The 20,506-nt window shown below is 36.1% G+C and overlaps 1 protein-coding gene across 8 annotated transcripts in view; it reads left to right on the forward strand.

The window, feature by feature from the left end:
* Positions 1–16,651, forward strand: part of N4BP2 (NEDD4 binding protein 2) — a 98,326-nt gene extending 81,675 nt beyond the window's left edge. For 7 of the 8 annotated variants that reach the window (XM_036019928.1, XM_036019942.1, XM_028506573.2 and 4 more), the window contains 4 exons: positions 2,247–2,435; positions 3,553–3,721; positions 11,809–11,932; positions 13,202–16,651. In XM_036019928.1, the coding sequence (XP_035875821.1) occupies positions 2,247–2,435; positions 3,553–3,721; positions 11,809–11,932; positions 13,202–13,247 (528 nt within the window). In that variant the 3' untranslated portion in view covers positions 13,248–16,651. The remainder of the gene's footprint in view (positions 1–2,246; positions 2,436–3,552; positions 3,722–11,808; positions 11,933–13,201) is intronic. The other variant, XM_036019957.1, reaches the window with a different exon arrangement.
* The last annotated feature ends 3,855 nt before the right edge of the window (positions 16,652–20,506 follow it).

Here is a 20,506-nt window from a genome sequence, read left to right on the forward strand (position 1 = left end):
TTACATTATTTAATTTACATTCAATTATGTCAGAAAAGCATGATTTGTTTAAGAAGTTGAAAATTATATTTTTGGGAGGTTTTTCGATTTGAGTGGTCATAAAATGATCATTAAATTACTTGGTATGGCACCTGATACTTGGGATTCTTTTAAGCTTTTCAGAAAATCAACTCAAGCTGTGGCTGGTGTAGCTCAGTGGATTGAGTACCAAGAGGTGACTGATCAATATTTCCTTCTCTTTCTGCCTCTCTAAAAATAAATAACTAAAATATTAAAAAAAGAAAAAGAAAATCAACTCAAATCGTACTGAGTGATCCCCCCCTCCCCCAGGGGCATGCTGAGAAGCATTAGCTTGCTGCTTGCAAACGACATTTTGGAGGGCGTGATAAATGGAGGCCAAATTGGATATAGAAGTCATGTAGTTTGCTGGTTTCTTTTTGAATGCTAACTTTTGATAGTTTAGAGACATCTGGATGTGCTATATAAGCATTTTCTTCAGAAAAATGGAATCTTCTATTTGGTGGAGAGCATTGAGGCAAATTTGCATAATTATTTCTATTACCTTGTGTTTTAAGTTAGAGTTACTTTTTCTTCTTTAATATAAGGGTTTATTCTGGATAACAATTGCTTAAAAGATAATTTTTCAAAAGTTGAGAAAGTCATCACTACCACAGTAGCTAGTTGGTGGGCACCTGATTGAAAACTCCTATAAATCCACTTACAATTTTTGCTACTTACCAGGTGTAGTCACTACACATGCCCTTCTGGTTTAAAAAGAATATTATTCAATTATTTTATCGATTGTTTTAAAAATTTTATTGGGGTGATATTGGTAACCAAAATTATATAGGTTTCAAATTACAGTTCTATGATGCATCATCTGTAAATTGCATTGTGTGTTGCAAGTCAAGTCTCCATCCATCACCATCTATTTGACCCACTTTACCCTTTACTACCCTTCCTACCTCCCTTTTCCCTCTAGTGGGTACTGTTGTCTGTGTGTATGAGTTTTTTTATGGTCTTAGTAGTTCCTTTGTTGCTTTGAGTTTTATATCCCATATATGAGTGAAATCCTAAGATTTTTGGCTTTTTTTTATCTGACTTATTTTGCTTAGCATGGTATTTTCAAGATCTATCTGTGTTGTTGCAAATGGCAGTAGTACCTTTCCTTATGGCTGAGAAGCATTCATTGTATATATGTCCATCTCTATCCAATTGTCTATCAAAAGACACTTTGGTGGTTTCCTTGTCTTGGCCACTCTGAATAATGCTGAAATGAACATAGAGGTAAATATATCTTTACGAATAAATATTTTCAAATTTTGGGGGGTAGGTACCTAGAAGATGGGTTGCTAGGTCATATGGTAACTATTCTTAATTTTTTGAGGAGCCTGCCCACTGTTCCATAGTGTCTCTACCAGTTTACATTCCCACCAGCAGTGAATGAAGGTTCCTTTTTCTCCACAGTCTTTCCCACATTTGTTATTACAAATGTCTTTTTTATTGATAAGAGCTATTTTGACAGATATGAGATGGTGTCTCATTATAGTTTCAATTTACATATGTCTAATAGCTAGTGAAGTTGAACATCTTTTCATATATCTGTTGGACATTTGTTTGTCTTTGGGGAAGTGTCATTTTAGGTCCTCTGCCCATTTATGAGCGAATTATTTTGTTGTTGAGTTGATAAAAAACTATAAATTGAAACATGCTATCACTAGCCTGGACCAGTGTGGTTCAGTTGGTTGGTTGTCATCCTGCAAAGTGAGGGGTCACTGGTTCATTTCCGCTAAGAGCACATGCCTGAGTTGCTGCTTTGGTCCCTGGTCAGGGTGTGAGCAAGAGACAACCGATCAATGTTACTGATATTTCTATCTCTCTGCTTCTTCCTCCCTTCCCCCCTCTCTAAAAATAAGTAAATAAAGTCTTTCCCAAAAAAAAGAAGAAGAAGAAGAAGAAGAAAAGAAATATGCTATCACTAAAAAAAAAGTAAGGAAAAAGAAATATGCCATTACTACCTTCAGTGACTGGACCCCTTTGAATGGGTTTACAAACTAAACTTTGAAAAATTTTGCATTAGTCACCAAGTGCATAACTTAACTAGATAGACACTGGGGAGATATGTCTCTTTTCTGAAAAGAAAGATGAGAAATAGTAGAGCCTAGTTTTTATATATATTTTTCTGAAGGTAAAGCCTGTATTTTCTGCTTTCTCTGTATTGTACTCAATTGGGTAATGCCTTATAGGCAAAGAAATCAAAAGAGCCTGAAGATACACCAAGTGAATCATCCTTCCAGGATTTTGTGTACCCCGACTATGATGACTACCGGGCAGAGGCCTTCCTGCACCAACAGAAGAGGATGGAATGCTACCGCAAGGCGAAAGAAGCTTATCGAATGGGGAAAAAAAATGTTGCCACATTTTATGCCCAGCAGGTAAGGAGGAAAACTGATCATTGTTTTTTTCTTTGTCACCTGTGATGTCTGAATAATCTTGAAGCAGATACTTGTAACTAGATTAAGTTATCCTGGGGAATGTAGATTATATAAGTGACATAGGTATATTGATATATAAGAAATGTGTGGTTCTGAGAATTTCATCTCCTTTGAAATTAAATGCTCAATTCCTGTGGTTGCTTTTGCGTTTATAGTTTACATGAATTGCTGTTTATTTTGACAGTCTATATTTTCTTTTAGGTTAGATTCTCTCACTCGGTACTACTTTTAAACAGTCTTCTGGAGGAAAGATAGCAGAATGTTAATATTGGCCATTTCAGGGTGGGATTATTGGGGTCTTGTGCTTTATATCATTTTTGAATTTTTAGTAACTTTTATAGTCAGAAAGAAAGTTACATTAATGTTTTTCAGGGAAGTAAAATACCTGCTCAGTTCATTTGGCATAGTATTACAAGAAACCTGCCAGATTTACTTTTTATTTTTGTGGTTCCATATGGCTTACTTTTTGTGATTGAGCAGAGAAAGGTATCAAGCTGGTATAACCCTGTGGACCCAAATAACAAACTTGGAGCGCATCAAAAGGGATGGGACTCCGGCCCTGGCCTGTGTGGCTCCATTGGTTGGGTGTTGTCCCGCAAACCAAAAGGCTGGAGATTTGATGCACATGCCCGGGCTGCAGGTTCAGTCCCCAGTGGTGTTTCTCTCTCACATTGATGTTTCTGTCCTCTCCCTCCCTTTGCCTCTTTCTAGAATCAGTAAAAGAAAAAGAAGAAAGGGGTGAAACTCGGGATTATGAAAGGATAAACCACTGGATTCCTTCTTGAGATGGGTGGTGTTTGTTTTAGTTTCTGTTTTCTGCGAGTTTTGGATTAGAAAATAAGTTAGAAATGACTTAGGAATTTGAGAACTTTCTTGTCATCCACCAAAATAAATTTTGGTGCATTCTTACACATTTAAATGCATTGCATTAAAAAAAATTTTAGGTTAGTTGTTCCCTTTTTTGTGCTACTTTGTATGTGGGTCACTGTTTGTTTTTTCATTGCCTAGCAAATAGCAAATATACAAATGTTTTTTACTGGTATGTTTATAATTGAAGGGTAGTCTCCATGAGCAGAAGATGAAAGAAGCCAATCACCTTGCTGCCATGGAGATCTTTGAGAAAGTCAATGCCTCCCTGCTGCCACAGAATGTTTTAGACCTTCATGGACTGCATGTGGATGAAGCTATAGAACATTTGATGGCAGTTTTACAGCAGAAAACTGAAGGTAGGGCTATGAAAATGATAGGTTTTCAATACAAAATAAGTCTTATATTAGTATCAGTTGCAAATCAGGAGAGTCTGAATGTGCAGGCTGAGGAGATCTGTGCCCCATTTACAGATATTTATGTTAGGCTTATTCTTCAAGGGAACCTTTTTAGAAAAGGGTTGTCATTGGCAGGGCCATGAACACTTCATTTCCTGATTTTATTCTGTTTGTATTCCTCTGGTGTGTTTGTTAAAGGAAGGGCATAGTGTAATCTAGGAATCCTGAGACTTAAAAGTGGTACCTTTCAGAAATGTTACACATCTTGTTCATTAGATATTTATTAAAGCTAATAGATATTTGTTAGGTGTCAGCTGTTCCATAGACGGTTAATAAAACACAGAAGTAAATAAGGTGATAGAGGTTTTACAGAACTATCCCGAAAGGCAGATTTTGAGTGTTTACATTATGGTGGTACTCCGTTTTCCCTTCCTGCTTGTACTTCGTCTTTGCAGCTCAGCAGGGAAGGCCACTTCGTGCCTCTTGTCCAGATTTTTCCTCTTCCTAGGACTTTGGATGAGGGTCTCTTTCATATTTCCATGTTTCGGTATCGTGTACTTCACATACATGTAAGTGCCTTGTTGGCTTAGCAGCTTGTTTTCTTGTCATGACCACAAGGTAGCACTTAGAAAAATTCAGACTGTTCAGTTACACAGACACTACTACTGCACATCATGCCCTTTCTTAACCAGTGCAGTGTTTTCGAATTCTCATCTTGACTTTTCTTTGTCTCCCTTTTATCATGGAGTCCCAGAGCCCATGCCTCCGTTCTTGCCTTGTGGCCCCTTAGCCCTGCCTTGTCGTCGACAGCTGTAGAGTTCTGGTCATTGATTTACATATATTTTAGAAAGTGTTACACTATACTTTGTCCAGATTTATTAACTCAGCACATATCACTTGTAATTAATTAAATATACTTGATTAAATATGATTGATATAAAAGGTAGAAAATTCATCCATCATAAAAAACATATTAAAAAGGTTACAGAGTAATATAATGAACATCTTAATATCTGTGTATCCCAGTAACAAGCAGTAAGATTTTACTTTACATTCTTCATGGTTTTTTTATTCCTTTTCTCTTCTTCCCTACGTTTCTAGTGGAAATCAATGTCCTTTTGTTTGGTCCATGTCCTTCTTGCCTTTACTGTATGTGCATTCATACATAGCCAGTCTGTAGTATTTTTTGTGTGAGTTTTAAATAATGAATATACACCGTGTCACATTGTATCATCGGCCAAGCTGCTTATTTTATTTGCACCTACTACAGTTTTCGAGATTGCTTAGCTTGATCAACCTGGTTTTAACTGCTGTGTAGTATTCTGTGAATGTATCATAATGTATCATTCCTGTATGGTGGATGTTTAGTTATGATTAACTTTATTTTGCATGTCAGCATGTATGAGTACTCTTGTCACTAACTTTTTCCTAGTTTTTTTATATAGAAAAATTAAAAACCTACAGGGAAGTTGAAAGAACTGTACAATAAACGCCCATATAGTCTTTACCTATATTGATTAGTTTTGGCCACATTCACTTAATCTCTGTAAAACTGCTTTATACTGAACCATTTGAAAAAAGTTGTTAAGCATTGTGGTACTTTACCTCTGAATGCCTCAGCTTGTTTATCGCTTGAGAACAAAATTCATTCTCTTACATAATCACAATACCATTCTCAGTTTTTAAAAAAGATTTTATTTATTTATTTTTAGAGAGGGGAAGGGAGGGAGAAAGAGAGAGAGAGAAACATCAATGTGTGGTTGCCTCTCATGTGGCCCCCACTGGGGACGTGGCCTGCGACCCAGGCATGTGCCCTGACTGGGAATCGAACCTATAATGCTTTGGTCCTCAGCCCTTGCTCAATCCACTGAGCTATGCCAGCCAGGGCCCATTCTCACTTTTAAGACATTTAACATTGTTATAATAATATTGTCCCATATACAGGCCATATTCAGTATCCATTGATAATCCTTGGCTAAATCAGTTATTTTATTGGTGATACTGCAGATGGTGTTTTATAGTTTGTGGCCATTCCATGTTATTAGCCTATATTCTTTGATGAAGGATGGGATTCCACTCCTCCAATTGTTTTTATTGTTTTTATATTTTCAAATTATATTTTATTGATGCTATTATAGTTGTCCTGATTTTTCCCCCTTTACCCTCTCCCACTCAGTACCTGCAGTCCCTTAGGCCATACCCCTACCATTGTTCATGTCCCTGGGTCATGCATATTAAGTTTTTTGTTACTCCACTTCCTGTACTGTTCTTTACATCCTCAAGGCTATTCTGTAATTACCTATGTGTATTTGTTAATCCCCTCACCTCTTCACCCATTTCCCCATACCTTCTTCCCATCTGGCAACCATGAAAACACTCTCCACATCCATGATTCTGTCTCCGTTCTTCTTGTTTGCTTAGTTTGATTTTTAGATTCAATTGTTAGTAGATATGTATTTTTTGCCATTTTATTATTCATAGTTTTGATCTTCTTAAATAACTCCCTTTAACATTTCATATAATAATGATTTGGTAATGATGAACTCCTTTAGTTTTTTCTTGTCTGGGAAGCTCTTTGTTTGCTCTTCGATTCTCAATGATAGCTTTGCTGGGTAGAGCAAGCAGTCTTGGCTGCAGGTCCCTGCTCTTCGTGACTGAGTATTTCTTGCCAGTCCCTTCTAGCCTGCAAAGTTTCTTTTGAGAAATCAGCTGACAGTCTTACGGGGACTCCCCTGTAAGTAACTAACTTCTTTTCTCTTGCTGCTTAAGATTCTCTCTTTATCTTTAACCTTTGACATTTTAATTATGGTGTGTCTTGGAGTGGGCCTTTTTGCATCCATCTTGTTTGGGACTCTCTGCTTCCTGGACTTGCATGTCTGGTAAAGGTACCAAATTAGGGAAGTTTTTTTTTTTTTTTCATTATTTTTTCAAATAGATTTCCAATTTCTTGCTTTTTTTTTTTTTTCTTCCTTCTGGCACCCCTATGAGGAGAATGTTAGATTTCTTGAAATTGTCTGAAAGCTGCTTACACTATCCTCATTTTTTTTGGATTCTTTTTTCTTGTTCTGATTGGTTGTTTTTTGTTTCCTTATATTTCAGATCATTTGGAATCATTGATTTGATTCTCAGATTCACCCACTCCACTGTTGTTTCCCTTTAAATTGTTCTTTATTTCAATTAGTGTATCCTTTGTTTCTGGCTGGATCTTTTTTATATTGCTGAGGTCCTCACTAAGTTCCCTGAGCATCCTTAATAAACCAGTGTTTTGAACTGTGCATCTGATAGGTTGCTTATCTCCATTTCCTTTAGTTCTTTTTTTTGAATTTTGATCTGTTCTTTCATTTGGGCCATGCTTCTTTGTCTCCTCATTTTGGCAGCCTCCCTGTGTTTGTTTCTGTGTATTAGGAAGAGTTGGCTTGACTTCACATGTCTTGACAGTGTGGCCTGATGTAGTAGGTATCCTGTAGGGTCCAGTGGCACAGCCTCCCCAATCACCCAAACTGGGGACTTGAGGTGCACCCTTTGTGTGGGCAGAGTATACCCTCCTCTTGTAGTTGAGGCTTGGTTGCTGTTGGCAGATCAATGGGAGGGATTTACCCAGTCCAGTCAGCTGCTGGTGATTGGCTGTGATTATTTACCACCAACTTCCACCCTCTGTGGGAGCTATACAGGGGCAGGGTGGTTGTGCTCTGACATGGTCTGCAGCTGTCCACTGGGTGTGCTGGTGCTCAGGTTTCCCAGGTGGTGTAGGCCAAGGTCAGTTCTCACCTTTGTTTTGCCCAGGACCAGTCTGCCTGAGCTAGAAACAATCTGAGATGGCTGCTACTTGTGCTGGGCTTGAGATTCCTAGGCAAAGCCAAGCTGTGAATGTAGGCTGGCTGCTGCTAGTGCTGGGCCTGGGTATCATGGAGGCTAACTCTTGCTTGTTGAGAGGGTTTAGGAAGTTGTGAAGCATGAGCCAAGACCAGCCATTCATATGAAAAAGCAGATTGGTTGGGTCTGTAAGTTGGGTGGGGCAGAGTCTCTTGGGATCCCCAAGGTGGGGTCAAACAGCGTTAGCCAGGTTGATGGAGTCTGGGATATGGCACCAGCTTGCTAACTATGTGGCTTTGTTGGGGAGAGTTTAGAAAAGGGACAATAGCTTCTGCTTGCCTTGATACCAGACAATTCAGTTCTTCCCTTTATGCCACTGGGGCCTTTCAAGCTGCTACCCTGTTGCTGGAGCTCAGAGGAAATGAGTCTGAGTAGATGAGTCCATGTGTGGGTTCTTTAATAGGAAGTGCTTTGGGCTCCAGCCGTTTCTTTCATTGATTCAATCTCCTGCTGGTTTTTTTGCAGCCAGAAGTTGTGTGTACTTATCTTCCTGGCACTGAAATCCTGGGCTGGGAGGCCTGGTGTGGGACTGGGACTCCTTGCTCCTGAGATATCCTTCCCAAAATTTTATCCACTACATGTGGGCGAGGGACCAGCCCGTTCTGTGTCTGCCTCCCTCCCAACAGTCTGAGTGGATGTGGTTTCTTTAATTCGTAGTTTGACTCTCTCTTCCTTCCTCTCTCTCTAAATCAATAAATATATCCTTGGGCAAGGATTAAAAAATATGTCTTTCTGGCCTAGGATCTAGTCAGTGATGATTATTAAATCATTTATATAGAGAGCCTTTTCAACATTGAAAAAAACTTTTGAATAAGGACTGAATAAAGGGTAGGTATTTCTCTCATTTTGTAGATGAAGAAACTAGTTTTTAAAGTTTAATAAAATGGAAAATAATAAGTGTTCATAGGGATGTGGAGAATTGCAACCCTCACATATTGCTAGTGGGTATGTTAAATGGTACAACCTCTATGGAAAAGGTTGGCATCCCTCAAAAAGTTAAACATAGGGTTACCATAAGACCCAGCAGTTTTGCTCTTAGAGAATTAAAATCCATTTACACAAAAACTTGTAAAAGGATGTTTATAGTAACAAAAAAGTGTAAACAACCCAGATGCCCATCAACTGATGAATGGACAAACAAATGTGGTGTATTCGCACAGTGGAACATTATTCAGCTGTGAAAATGAATGAAGTACTGATACATGCGACTACATGGATGAACCTTGTAAACATTATGCTGTGTGATCGAAGCTAGATACAAAAGGCCAGACGTGATATGAGTTCCATTCTATATGTCCAGAATAGGCAAATCCACAGAATCAGAAGGTACATTAGTGGCTGCTAGAAATAGGGGGGAGATGTTGGAAAGGGGGGAATGTGGATTGACTGCTAATGTGTAGAATTTGTTTTTGAGATGGTGGAATGTTCTGGAATTAGATTGTATACTAAAAACTACTGAAATGTACATTTTAAAATTGTAAATTTTATGTTATGTGAATTTTACAGCAATACAAAAATTACAAGAAAAAAGGAGTTAATTTGTGTAAGGTGCTTGGCCAGACCCAAGATAGAAATCCCTTCTGGAAGCCAAGGCCATTTTGCTGCCACCTCTGGTGGCCTGTAGTTTCTGTCAGTCACCACCAGGTGGTAGTATTGTTGAATAGACATGTGTCCAGGGGAAAAATGTGTGGCTCTTCCCTAAATTGCTTTGTCATAAAAGGTGATTGTCAAAATTGGGGATGAAGTGTAAAAAAAAAAAAAAAAAGATATCTCGCTCTTCGGTGCTTTATTATTGACCACCTACAAAGTATTTTTGCCCCAAATACACCAGAAACATAAAAAGCTTTAGATCTCATGATTACCTTTCAGGGATTTACAGGGAACAGAACAACATGTTAAATGGTGCCAGTCAATAAAATCCAAACTTTGGAAATCTAGTATAAACGATCCAGTTTTTTTCTCAACAAATTGTAAAGAAAAACACAGGGAGAGGGAGAATTTTAGATTAAAATTATTTAAGAACTGTATCAACCAAATGCAATGTGTGGACTTGTTGTAACTCTGATTGAAACAAGTCACTGTAAAACATTTTTGGGACTATTTGAGGAATTTCTTAGTCATTTTTAGAAACATGATATTAAGGAACTATTTTTAATTTTGCAAGATATGACATTTTTTTAAAGAGTCCTTTTTGAAATACATACTGAACTATTTATAGTAGAAATAATAAGAAATTTAGGATATGCTTAAAAATGAGTTTGTTTCTTTAAAAGGTGGTAAACAGAAGGAATAACTTAAAATTTATTAACCTAAACATGTACATTAATTTACTCAACAAACATTCTTTGAGCACCTGCTTTATTTGAGGCATGTGATTCAATTAGAGAGTGTTTTCAGAGCAGTAAGTGTAAATGACAGGCCTTGATCATGAGGGAGCAGTAGTGATGAGGGGATTATAGTTAGTTAAGAGATTTAAATTTTATTAAAGTAAACCTTTATTTGTAATTCTACGTCCATAAATAAAAATGCACAACTAATAATTGTGCAGTGTAAAAACTCTTTACATAGTGAATATACCCTTGTGTGTCTAGCACCCAGCACAGTTGAATTTTGAGCAAAATATTGCTTGAATTATTGGATATGGATTAGAATAGAAATGGAGATCTTAAGCAAGGAAGGAATTAAAAATTCAAGAGCAATATATCCTCTTAAAATTCCAGGCTAAATATTACCCTGGAGATACCAGACTTGAAAAACCATCTGTATGTGGATCTGCTGTAGTCTTAGGACAACCTAATGAGCAAAAGAAATATGGAATGTTTTTGTTATATGTATATGTATTTTATGCTACAGGTCAAAACATGTGCTGTTTATAACTGAGGAACAATTATTAAATTCATTAAATCAACTCTTACTGTTAGCAGGTTTTTAGAATTTTATTGCAGATATTATTGACTTTCAGGATTTATACTTTTGATTTTTTTCAAGGTCACCACCAGAGTAGGAGCTGTGGTCTTTTAAGAGGCTCAGTTTCATTCCGTATTTAAAAGTCATCCCTGATCCGTGTGGCTCAGTTGGTTGGGCATTGTCCCTTTCCTCAAAGTGAAAGGTTGTCAGTTCAGTTCCTGGTCAGAGCACATGCCTGGGTTGCAAGTTCTGTTCCTGACTGGGGCACATACTAGAGACAACCAGTAGATGTTTTTCTCTCACATTGATGTTTCTCTCCCTCTCTTTCTCCCTTCCTTCCCTTCTCATATAAAAAAATCATCTATTTGGAAGAATTTCTTAAGTTAATAATTGGTTATCTTTTACAATAAAGACTGCAGTCTATGCTATAATTAGTGGATTTGGTGTTGCCATTCCTGGTGAAAAAAAGGTGATAACTCTTTTAAAAAAACAATTTTTATTTATTTATTTTTAGAGAGAAGAGAAGGTAGGGAGAAAGAGAAGGAGAGAAACGTTGATGTGAGAGAGAAACATGGATCAGTTGCTGCTCATGGGTGCCCTGTCCTGGGACCAAACCCACAACCCAGGCATGTCCCCTGACTGGGAATCGAACTGGTGACCTTTCGCTTTGCAGGACCACACCCAACCAATTGAGCCACGCTGGGCGTGAGGGAGATATTCTATAAAGTAGTTACTTTATAGCCCATCTTGCTGATTATGAAACAAGCACAGATAGGCTAAGTAACTAACTTGTCCATAGTCATAACATATGGTCATTTAGTGGCAGAGCTGCTAATTAGACCAAAGTTGCCTGGCTCTAGAGCATTTAACTAATAGGGTTGTTGTGAAGATTCTTAGTTAATAAATATGTCACATAAAGCAATGGCTGATTCCATGTGTGTAATAAATTTTAGGTATCAGTAGTATTGTGATCATCAGTACTTCAGAGAGAAACTCTGGTAGTACAAGGAGAACTTCCTCTCCACAAGGAAAGAAGTTCCACTTAAACTTTTAGGCAGATGAATTGCTCTGAGGGTTCCATACTTAAACAGTGCTGATGAAACATACATTTAAAAACACCAGTGTTGTAGGGGCTTTTTAGAGTAACAAATCTCTAAATTCCTATGAAAATAATTTTATATGTGTTTTGAGTGGTTCAGTTTTTTTTTTTTTTTAATTAAGGATGTAATTTAAGTGAGTTTTAACGGTTGCAATTCTTGTTGTGACAGAATTTAAGCAGAGTGGTGGCAAGCCCTACCTCTCTGTGATTACGGGGAGAGGAAACCACAGCCAGGGAGGGGTGGCTCGCATCAAACCAGCCGTCGTTAAATACCTCACAAGCCATAGCTTCAGGTGAGTACAGATTGCTGTTACCAGTAATGGCAGTTGCCTATGTATATAGATAGTAAACATTAAGAATGTGCTCAGAACTATTTGTTAAAGTAGTTGACTAAATTTCACCATCTAATTTTAGCCACAAAGTCATGCTTAAATTATATAGCATTCCCTGCTGGATTTATGATGTGCAGTAAACCAGAAATGAAAGAAAAAAATGTGTTTGTTGTTGAAGTAATCATCTGGCAAAACTATTTCTGTCATAAATTTAAAATGTAAAAGAAAGCAAGTGTATTTGTATTTCTTTGATAATGCATTATTCAAGACAATTCAATTATACATAATCATAGTTTAAAATTGTTTGATTATTCATTGGAAAGGAAATAGATATCTGAATTTTGGAAGCGTTTGGGAGCTTCTGCTGAAATATGGTTATGATTTGTATTGTTTAAACTTGAACAGAAACACTATAGCCACTGTGAATTTGTATATCTTCATAAATTAAGTGCCATTAATGATTTTAGCTGACAAGTATGAAATGCCTTTTAAAACATAAGTGATTATTATTCAAGTACTAGAAAACAACAAGAAAAGTCCAAGAACAAAGACATGTTGATAGATAGGTTCCCTGGGGATGTCCATCTTTAAGTACCCTGCACCCCCACCACCTGGTTCAGTTAGTACAGCACATTTTGTGTATGTCATGTGATCATATGTTGTTTGGCTACATTATAGAAAAGGGACCCTTGATTCTGAGCATGAAAAGAGATGACATTTCAGTTTACTTTTACAAAAGGAGTACTTAGACTGGAACATTATCATATTGGGACTAATGATGTATTTTACAGACTAGTTTTAAAAAAAAAATTCATACTGAGGGTGTTAAAACCATTTCATGGCCTGATAAATCAGACTTACCTGTTATACTGGAGATTTCTTCTTGGTATCCACCTAATGCATAGAAATAGTATAATTGAGGCATCATCTTATCCTTGATACAGCATGTGCTTCTTCATGAAGGTCAAATTCTGGCTTGAGAGTTTTGATAAATCTTAAATTATAATAACTCTTAAGTTAGGAATCAGCCCCAGCCTTAGTAATGTATTTATTTTGACAATAGATTAAAAGGAATATAAATATAGATATTGGTCCTGGGTATTGACTTAATAGTGGAGAGTACTTACATAGTAAATATTTAGTAGAGGCATTTGGAATTGATTATAAAATACATTTATGACCAATTTGAAATTTTTATCTTTGAAATGACTCTTTTTCTCATTTCTGCAGGTTCTCTGAAATTAAACCAGGGTGCTTGAAAGTCATGCTAAAGTAAAATAAACGTCCTTGACTTAGAAGTGTGAAGATTTGTAGGTTAAAATTAGTTTTATTTGCAGTAATTTAGTCAAGTTTACTGTCAATATGCATTTTATTAGAAATAATGTCATTATAAAACAAAAATTTTACAATGTTTTTCAAAATTCAAGAGAAGTTAAAATTTTTATTGAACCAAATGCCAAATATGTTGTCTGTTAAAATATTAAAGATAATTTTTATTGATTACAAAATGTCTTGGGAAAATTACCAGATCCAATTTTAACGTTTGAAAGTGTGCTAATTCTTTCTGATAGAGAAAATGTTATCTTTTTCTTAATTGTTGTGCGACATTTAGTGATGATCTAATGGTGTCTGTTAGTGGTATGTAAAGTGCTCAGAGACCTGGTTCATGCCTTTCAAAGGCTGCTGCTAAAAAAAGAAGTAGTGGTAGCAATGAAAGAAAGGAGAGCTAACAAAAACACTTGAATGCTTTTTGATCAAAACGAAATACAAAAAAATCATTTTATTTCACCATATCCTAGAGGGAGACATGCTGTTGTACTTTCTTCTGCCTTGTATTTGTGTATGATCTTAATCGCGTAACCTTTTTTTTTTTCTCTGTGTGTGTGCATTTCTAGTAGAAAAGTTGGGGTCTGAGATTATATTGCAGTTTTATACCTTCCTTAGGCAGAAAAGTTTTCAGAGGAGAAATGGTTAGATATCGACCAGATGTTGCTGTTAATAGAACTGCTTCTAGAACTGTCTGCAAGTGGTATTTAAGATAGTACTAAAGAGCTATCTTTTATATTGAGGCATGTAATTTCTAAACTGCAGTGAGGTCAAAATCCTGTTAACTTAAAAACAAATGTAGAAAACATTTTTAATATAATTATAAAAAGAATCCTTACTATTTAAAAGTTTTTTACCTTTGAAAAAAAAAGCCACCTTCTGAAAGAAGGCTTTCATTGACTTCTGTTTTTTGTTTCAGCTAGAAAGTGCTATGAATATGTCAGTTGAAATTTCCTTTACACCAACTTAATGTGGTAAATTAAAGTATAATTGTCCAGTAGGAGACAGTGGTTAAATAAATTTGATTTTGGATATGGAGAATAATTTCAACACATAAATTTTAACAATTGTGTTGTTTAAAAAATCATTTGGATCAGGAATTACAGGACTGAGCCGTTACTGAAAGAATCCTGAATTACAGAATGGTTTCCTAAAATAACAGACATTTTAATGAAAATAAAACTCAAAAACTCATTTTTATATATTATGAAAGCATGCTTTTAAAAGAAGAAGCTGTCTTGTTAAATTTATTTCCACAAAAACGAAAGTATATGTTTATTATTTAGAAATGGGTAGTGACTATCTGGTATTGAAGTATTATTCATATTTTATGTTTCTAATAATTTGCTAAAAAAAGAAAAGATGCCAACTGTTTAGCATATGTTTTTTAATGATGTCTAGAAGAGTTGTATACATTACAAATAAAACAATTCCTTTCAACAACTTAAAAACTATGATTGTTAATGATATAAAATATTTTTATGTATAAATTAATAAGATGTAAGAAATGTGACTAACAGTGCTGAAATCTAGAGTTATTTGAGTGTGCAGCTGCATACTCATTTTTGGTGTTTTTATATTTCCTGATCCCACTGAAAGATTGCTTTTGAGCACTTCAACTAGACTTATTTTAATGTTGTTATAATTATGATTAATGTGGGAGCAGTCAAAATGAACAAAAGGTGAGGTTTTTGTGGCAGAAACCAAGTGAAGGAAGCTATGTTTATATTGTATCAATTTTAATTTTATGCTTTGTTTTGGTAAATCTAGGGTATTTCTCCTTAATCTTCATTCATAAATATATAGGCACATTTTACACATCATATGTGGTTTTATGAAGTTGTTTAATTGTCACCTACCCCACTATTTACCATAGTTTAAGCAACACAGAATTATGAAAATGATTTTTATAATTACTCCTTTATTGTTTTGCCCATTTCTAAATCCTATATGACAAAGGGTAACATAGTTTGTTTGTGGATCATCAAATTTTTCACTTTGGCCCATTTCTAAATCCTGTGTGCCAAAAGTAAACATAGTGTGGGGATTTTCAAAGTTTTTATGTATTGGTTTATTTGTGTTAGCACATGATTCATTAGAATGGCTCTTTGCAGATGTATTAGTATTTTAGAAGTACAACACTTATGTAGTTTGGAAGGTTTTAGTAACAATTATACTTTCAGTAGTCTTTACCAGTATCTGCCATGGGGAAAAAAGAGAACAAATATGGAAACTGCAGGAGACAGTTGGACTGAGGGGACCCTTAACAGTATTTTCAATCCATCTACTTCCATACTTGAACCTGAGAAATAGAAGCATGTTGTCTCCTGTTTATTAACTGTTCCTATATTTCTATATTATTTTCAGATTGAGGCTTTTTTCCAGTTTATTCGTGTTTCCATATAATTTACAATTCTGTGGCCTTTAAATATAGGACATAGTGTATGGTAGAAATCCTGACTTGTATTTTCAAGTGTCTTGTGTATTATAACACATTTCAAGAAGAAAAGCTGAACAATTATGTTGCATTGTTTCCGATTCTTTTTTGTTCTTTTTCTTTTTAAATTCAAGTGTTTTGTATGCTTGGAAAAAGGACACACATATTAACAAGATTGGCTTTGAGCTGGAAATTGGAAAGTTTGAAACTCAGGAAATTGCTCTGACAATGTCTTAACTGCTCTCAATTTAAGAAAATGACAAAATGTATAAAAAAAGATACAAAAATAATGTTTGTTGGGTTTTTTTTTTCCAAGTGCTTTTTAAAGTGCTTTCCCATTGTGCAATGAGGTGACGTTTGGTAATTTTCCTGTGTAGTGGTTAAATATTGTTTATTTTTATTTACGTGTTAAAGAAATTTAAATGTTTGTGTGGCCAAAAGTAAAGTAAGTTTATGTAGAATGTTTGTTAATGGTGCTTATTTTTAAAATGTAACTCAAGTTTACAGTATTAATTAATGCCTCTTTAGAGAATTTAATAGAGAGACAAGGCTGGAATACATACATCTATATCTCGAAGAACCTTTTGGAACTTCACATCATATGAGAGATTTTATTATTTTCCATAAAGTTGAGCAGTTGACTTTAATGGTCCAAATGATGAACCTGTTATTAACAAATGACTGAAATAACCATGAGACTTCTATTAAAGTACAACACTGCAGCTATCAGTTGGAGAATATATAATAAAATTTTCAGTGTATCAGAAACAAAATGTTTTTATTTGTACTATAAAGAAAATGTAATTTTGCTGTTAACTACTTTTTTATTGAAAATGTTTTATAACTTTGCTTCAAAAAATTTCTTATGAAACCATTTGCAGATTACATACTTAATTTAATAAAATACTTTAGCCACAGTCCAGTGTGAGAAAGTCTTTTATTTGATGTGGTAGGGTCAGTGGTTTTAAATATTAAAAAATATTATCTTTGTAATCTCAAGGGGAAGGTATTAAAAATTTTCATTTCTGTACTACAGCTTTTATTCTAGCTTAAATTATTTTGTTATAACAAATATGGGATCTACTTTTGAACTAGATGGATTAGCTAGGTTTATCTTTTCACACTCTTTTATCTTTTGACAGATACATAAAATTAAGATCTGTGTCTCAAAGGGACTCAAATGATACTTTAGTTAATGTTGAAGACCTTTGAATTTTAACTCCAAAGCAGAATAACTCATTTAGCAACTTAAAAATATTTATTTGATGAATGTTTATCGAATACTTGTTACTGGGGATATAATGCGAGATGGAGCTTCTATCTATAAGTATCTCAATTATTCTCATCAATTATGTTGTGTATAGTGATACATACTATGCAGCACTTTCACGTACACTATATTTTAAGACTCGAGAGAATTTTTTTATATAGGTATTTTAAAAAGGCTCAGAGAAGTTGATGGATTTGCTAATTAGTGGCAGAGGTACGACTCAAACCTAGGTTCTCTGACTCCTAGTACAGAGCAATTGCATCTTATCATAAGGGTAAGAACTAGAAGAGATGATACTCCATTACCAACTGAAAGAGATATGGCTCCACAGGGTGTGTCTGTGAAAATCTGATGTTTATAAATCTGCCTTTTTCCTTTATCCAATTGAAGCTGGTATTATGAGTTTTCCCAATGGTAAAGAAAGAGTTCATTTCTCTCTTAAAATAAAATTCCAGAAGTGTAGAGTCTGGGACTGATGGGTGTGCTCTTTTACATGAAGTTCTTGGGGATCTAAGATCCTTTTAGTCCATCACTCTGCCATACTCAAGGTGTGGCCTTCATTTTTCTAAACCAGGGCAGATAGCTGGAGCTCTAAGCATCACGCTCCTACATTCTGTTGGAGGAAGGACAAAGAAGAAAGGAGCGATGGGCAAGTGCCAGCAATCTCTTATACAGAATTTTTGGAAGCTGTCATAGGACACTGCTAATACTTATATCTTATTGGCCATAACTTAGTCACATGGTCACATCTAGTTGCTCGAGAAGCTGGGAAATTGTCTTTATTTCTCGCTGTATATTCAGCTAAAATTTAGGCATTCTCTTGGAAGAATGAACAGCTGTCTCTGCCACATCATGTTTTGATCATTGAATGCACATAATGTAAAAATTAGTTCTCGATACATTTCTTCATCAGGTCTTTGTTGATGACTACTGTGTGCTAGGAATAATAAAAAGGCATTCACAGTTGTGTTTTTTAACCTAAATACCCAATTGATATTAGTGTATATATAATGAAGTATATATTATATATGATGGAATATATATTATATATAAAATATAATTATGTGTGTGTGTCATATTTTCTGTCCATCCATTTGTTGATGGACACTGAGGCTGTTTCCATGACTTGGCTATTGTGAATAGCGTTGCAATAAACATGGCAGTACAGATACCTCTTTGAAATAACGGATTGTGTTTCCTTTGGATATATACTTGGAAGTAGGGTTGCTAGGTCATGTGGTGGTTCTCTTTTTATTTTTTTGAGAAATGTCTATACTGATTTCTGTAGTGGCTGTATCAAATTTTACATTCCCACAAACAGTGCTGCACCAGGGTTCTCTTTTCTCTGCATACCCACCAGCACCTGTGACTTCTTGTCTTTTTTATGAGAGCCATTATAACAGGTGTGAGGTGACATCTCATTGTGGCTTCCACCACATTTCCTGATTACCTGAGATGTTAAGCACTTTTTTATGCAGTTGCTGGCCATGGCTTAAGTTTTCTTTGGAGAAATGTCTATTCAAGTCTTCTGCTCATTTTTAAATTAGTTGTTTTTCTTTCTTTTTTGCTTTTGAGTTGTATGAGTTCCTTGTGTATTTTGGATATTAACCTCTTATCAGATACATGATTTGCAAATATTTTGTCCCATTTCATAGGTTGCCTTTTTTGTCAGTGGTTTCCTTTGGTGTGCAGAATTTTTTTTTAGTATGACATAGTCCCACTTGTTGATTTTTGCTTTTATTGCTTGTGCTTTTGGTGTGCTATCTAAAAAATGGCCACCAAGACTAATGTCCAGGAGCATACCTCCTAGGTAATGTGTTTTTTTCTATGCGTTTTATGGCATACTAAAACCCCATACTACTAGGGTTTAATGAAGTATTCCTCATGTCGGTTTGATGAGTTGGTAACGTTTCCATCCCTTCTCCCTTCCCTGGAGGATGAGGGGTGGGGCCGAAAAGTCCCAAGTTTCTGAACATGGCTGGGTCTTCCTGGTGCCCGGGCCCCATCCAGGAGCCTACCCAGAGCCACCTCCGCAGAACAGAAGATGCTCCTCGTGCTCCTGTTACTTACGAATTTGCAGGGGTTTTCGGAGCCTTGTGTCAGGGGTAGGGTCAAAGGGAAATATGAGAACAAGAGATGCTTTTAGTGTTCTTTTCACTTAAAAAATTACAAGAGTCTTGGCTAGTGTGGCTCAGTGGATTGATGTCTGACCTGTAAACTGAAAGGGCACTGGTTCGATTCCTGGTCAGGGCACATGCCTGGGTTGTGGGCATGTAAGAGGCAATGTTTTCTTCCCTCTCTCTAAAAATAAGTAAATCAAATCTCTTAAAAAATTACAAGGGTTTTAGGACCTCTGTGCCGGAAACCAGGGGCAGAGACCAATATGCAGAGTGGGGTAAAAGTAGGCTGACAGTTATTTGTATGGAAAATAATGCAATAGTTAATAATTATACAAGAATAAACTTGTGTGTGTTGTGTACTCAAACTGTAAACCCACTTTTGCCCCAACCCTGTATATTTTCTATTACCTCACAGTGGTTATATTTTGTAGAGTCTTTACTTTTTGAGAAAGATGCATCCTGAAATATTTACATAAAAATGGTAAAGCTATCTGGGATTTACTTGAAAATAAGATGAGGTGTATGGGGCACTTACTAAAGAAGATTGGCCTAAGTTGGTAAGTGTTGAAGCTGGGGTTCATTATTCTATTAATTTCTACTTTTGAATATATTTAAAACTAATACGTATCTTTAAAAAGTTGGTAGAAGAGCCGGAGCAGCAGACTCTAGACTTGGCTCTGGGAATGATGTCCAAGACACTGCAGAGCGGACCTGCCACAGCAGCTGCCGCCTCTGCCCTCATGGACAGGTGAGGCACCAGGAGGCCACCTTGGTACTGCCATCACAGCTTGCCCTGAGCAGACCCAGGGGTGGTGACGAGACACCAGCAAAGGGTTGTAGAAAAACCTGACATCTCCGTAACGTGACTTGTTCCTGAGCAGAGTGAGCCACCGCAGCAGTGGGATGGCCTCCAACTTCACGTCTGCCTCCCGTATTGTCTAAGCGTACACCTGATTGGCAGGAACTATTTTATAGCCAAATTTTCACCTGCAAGAGGAGTCTAGGAAATGTAGTTTTAAACTCTCTAGCTTCTGCAGTACAAAAAGGCTGAGCAGAAGAAAGTGGAGCTGGAGCGGGGATTATCACGTGTCTGCGTTTATGGCACTGATGGGACTTGTCAAACCAGGCACTGGAAATAAAGTAGGTTAATGTGTTTACAGACCATGAAAGCCTTGCATATATCAGCAGGTGTATAGGGAGATATGCCCGAGGTACCACAGGCCAGGATAAATTTAGCACATCTCTCAGAACATTAATTTTACTCAATGGCAATTAAGTTGTTATTTAATGTATCATATGTATGTTTAAAAATTGGATAAATTGTAATGAATGGAAAATGTTGCGTTAATTTGTAAGATAACACAGTGTAGGGTTCAAAGGCA

Source organism: Phyllostomus discolor, chromosome 1, assembly GCF_004126475.2.
Source record: "Phyllostomus discolor isolate MPI-MPIP mPhyDis1 chromosome 1, mPhyDis1.pri.v3, whole genome shotgun sequence".
NCBI classification, from domain to species: Eukaryota; Metazoa; Chordata; class Mammalia; order Chiroptera; family Phyllostomidae; genus Phyllostomus; species Phyllostomus discolor.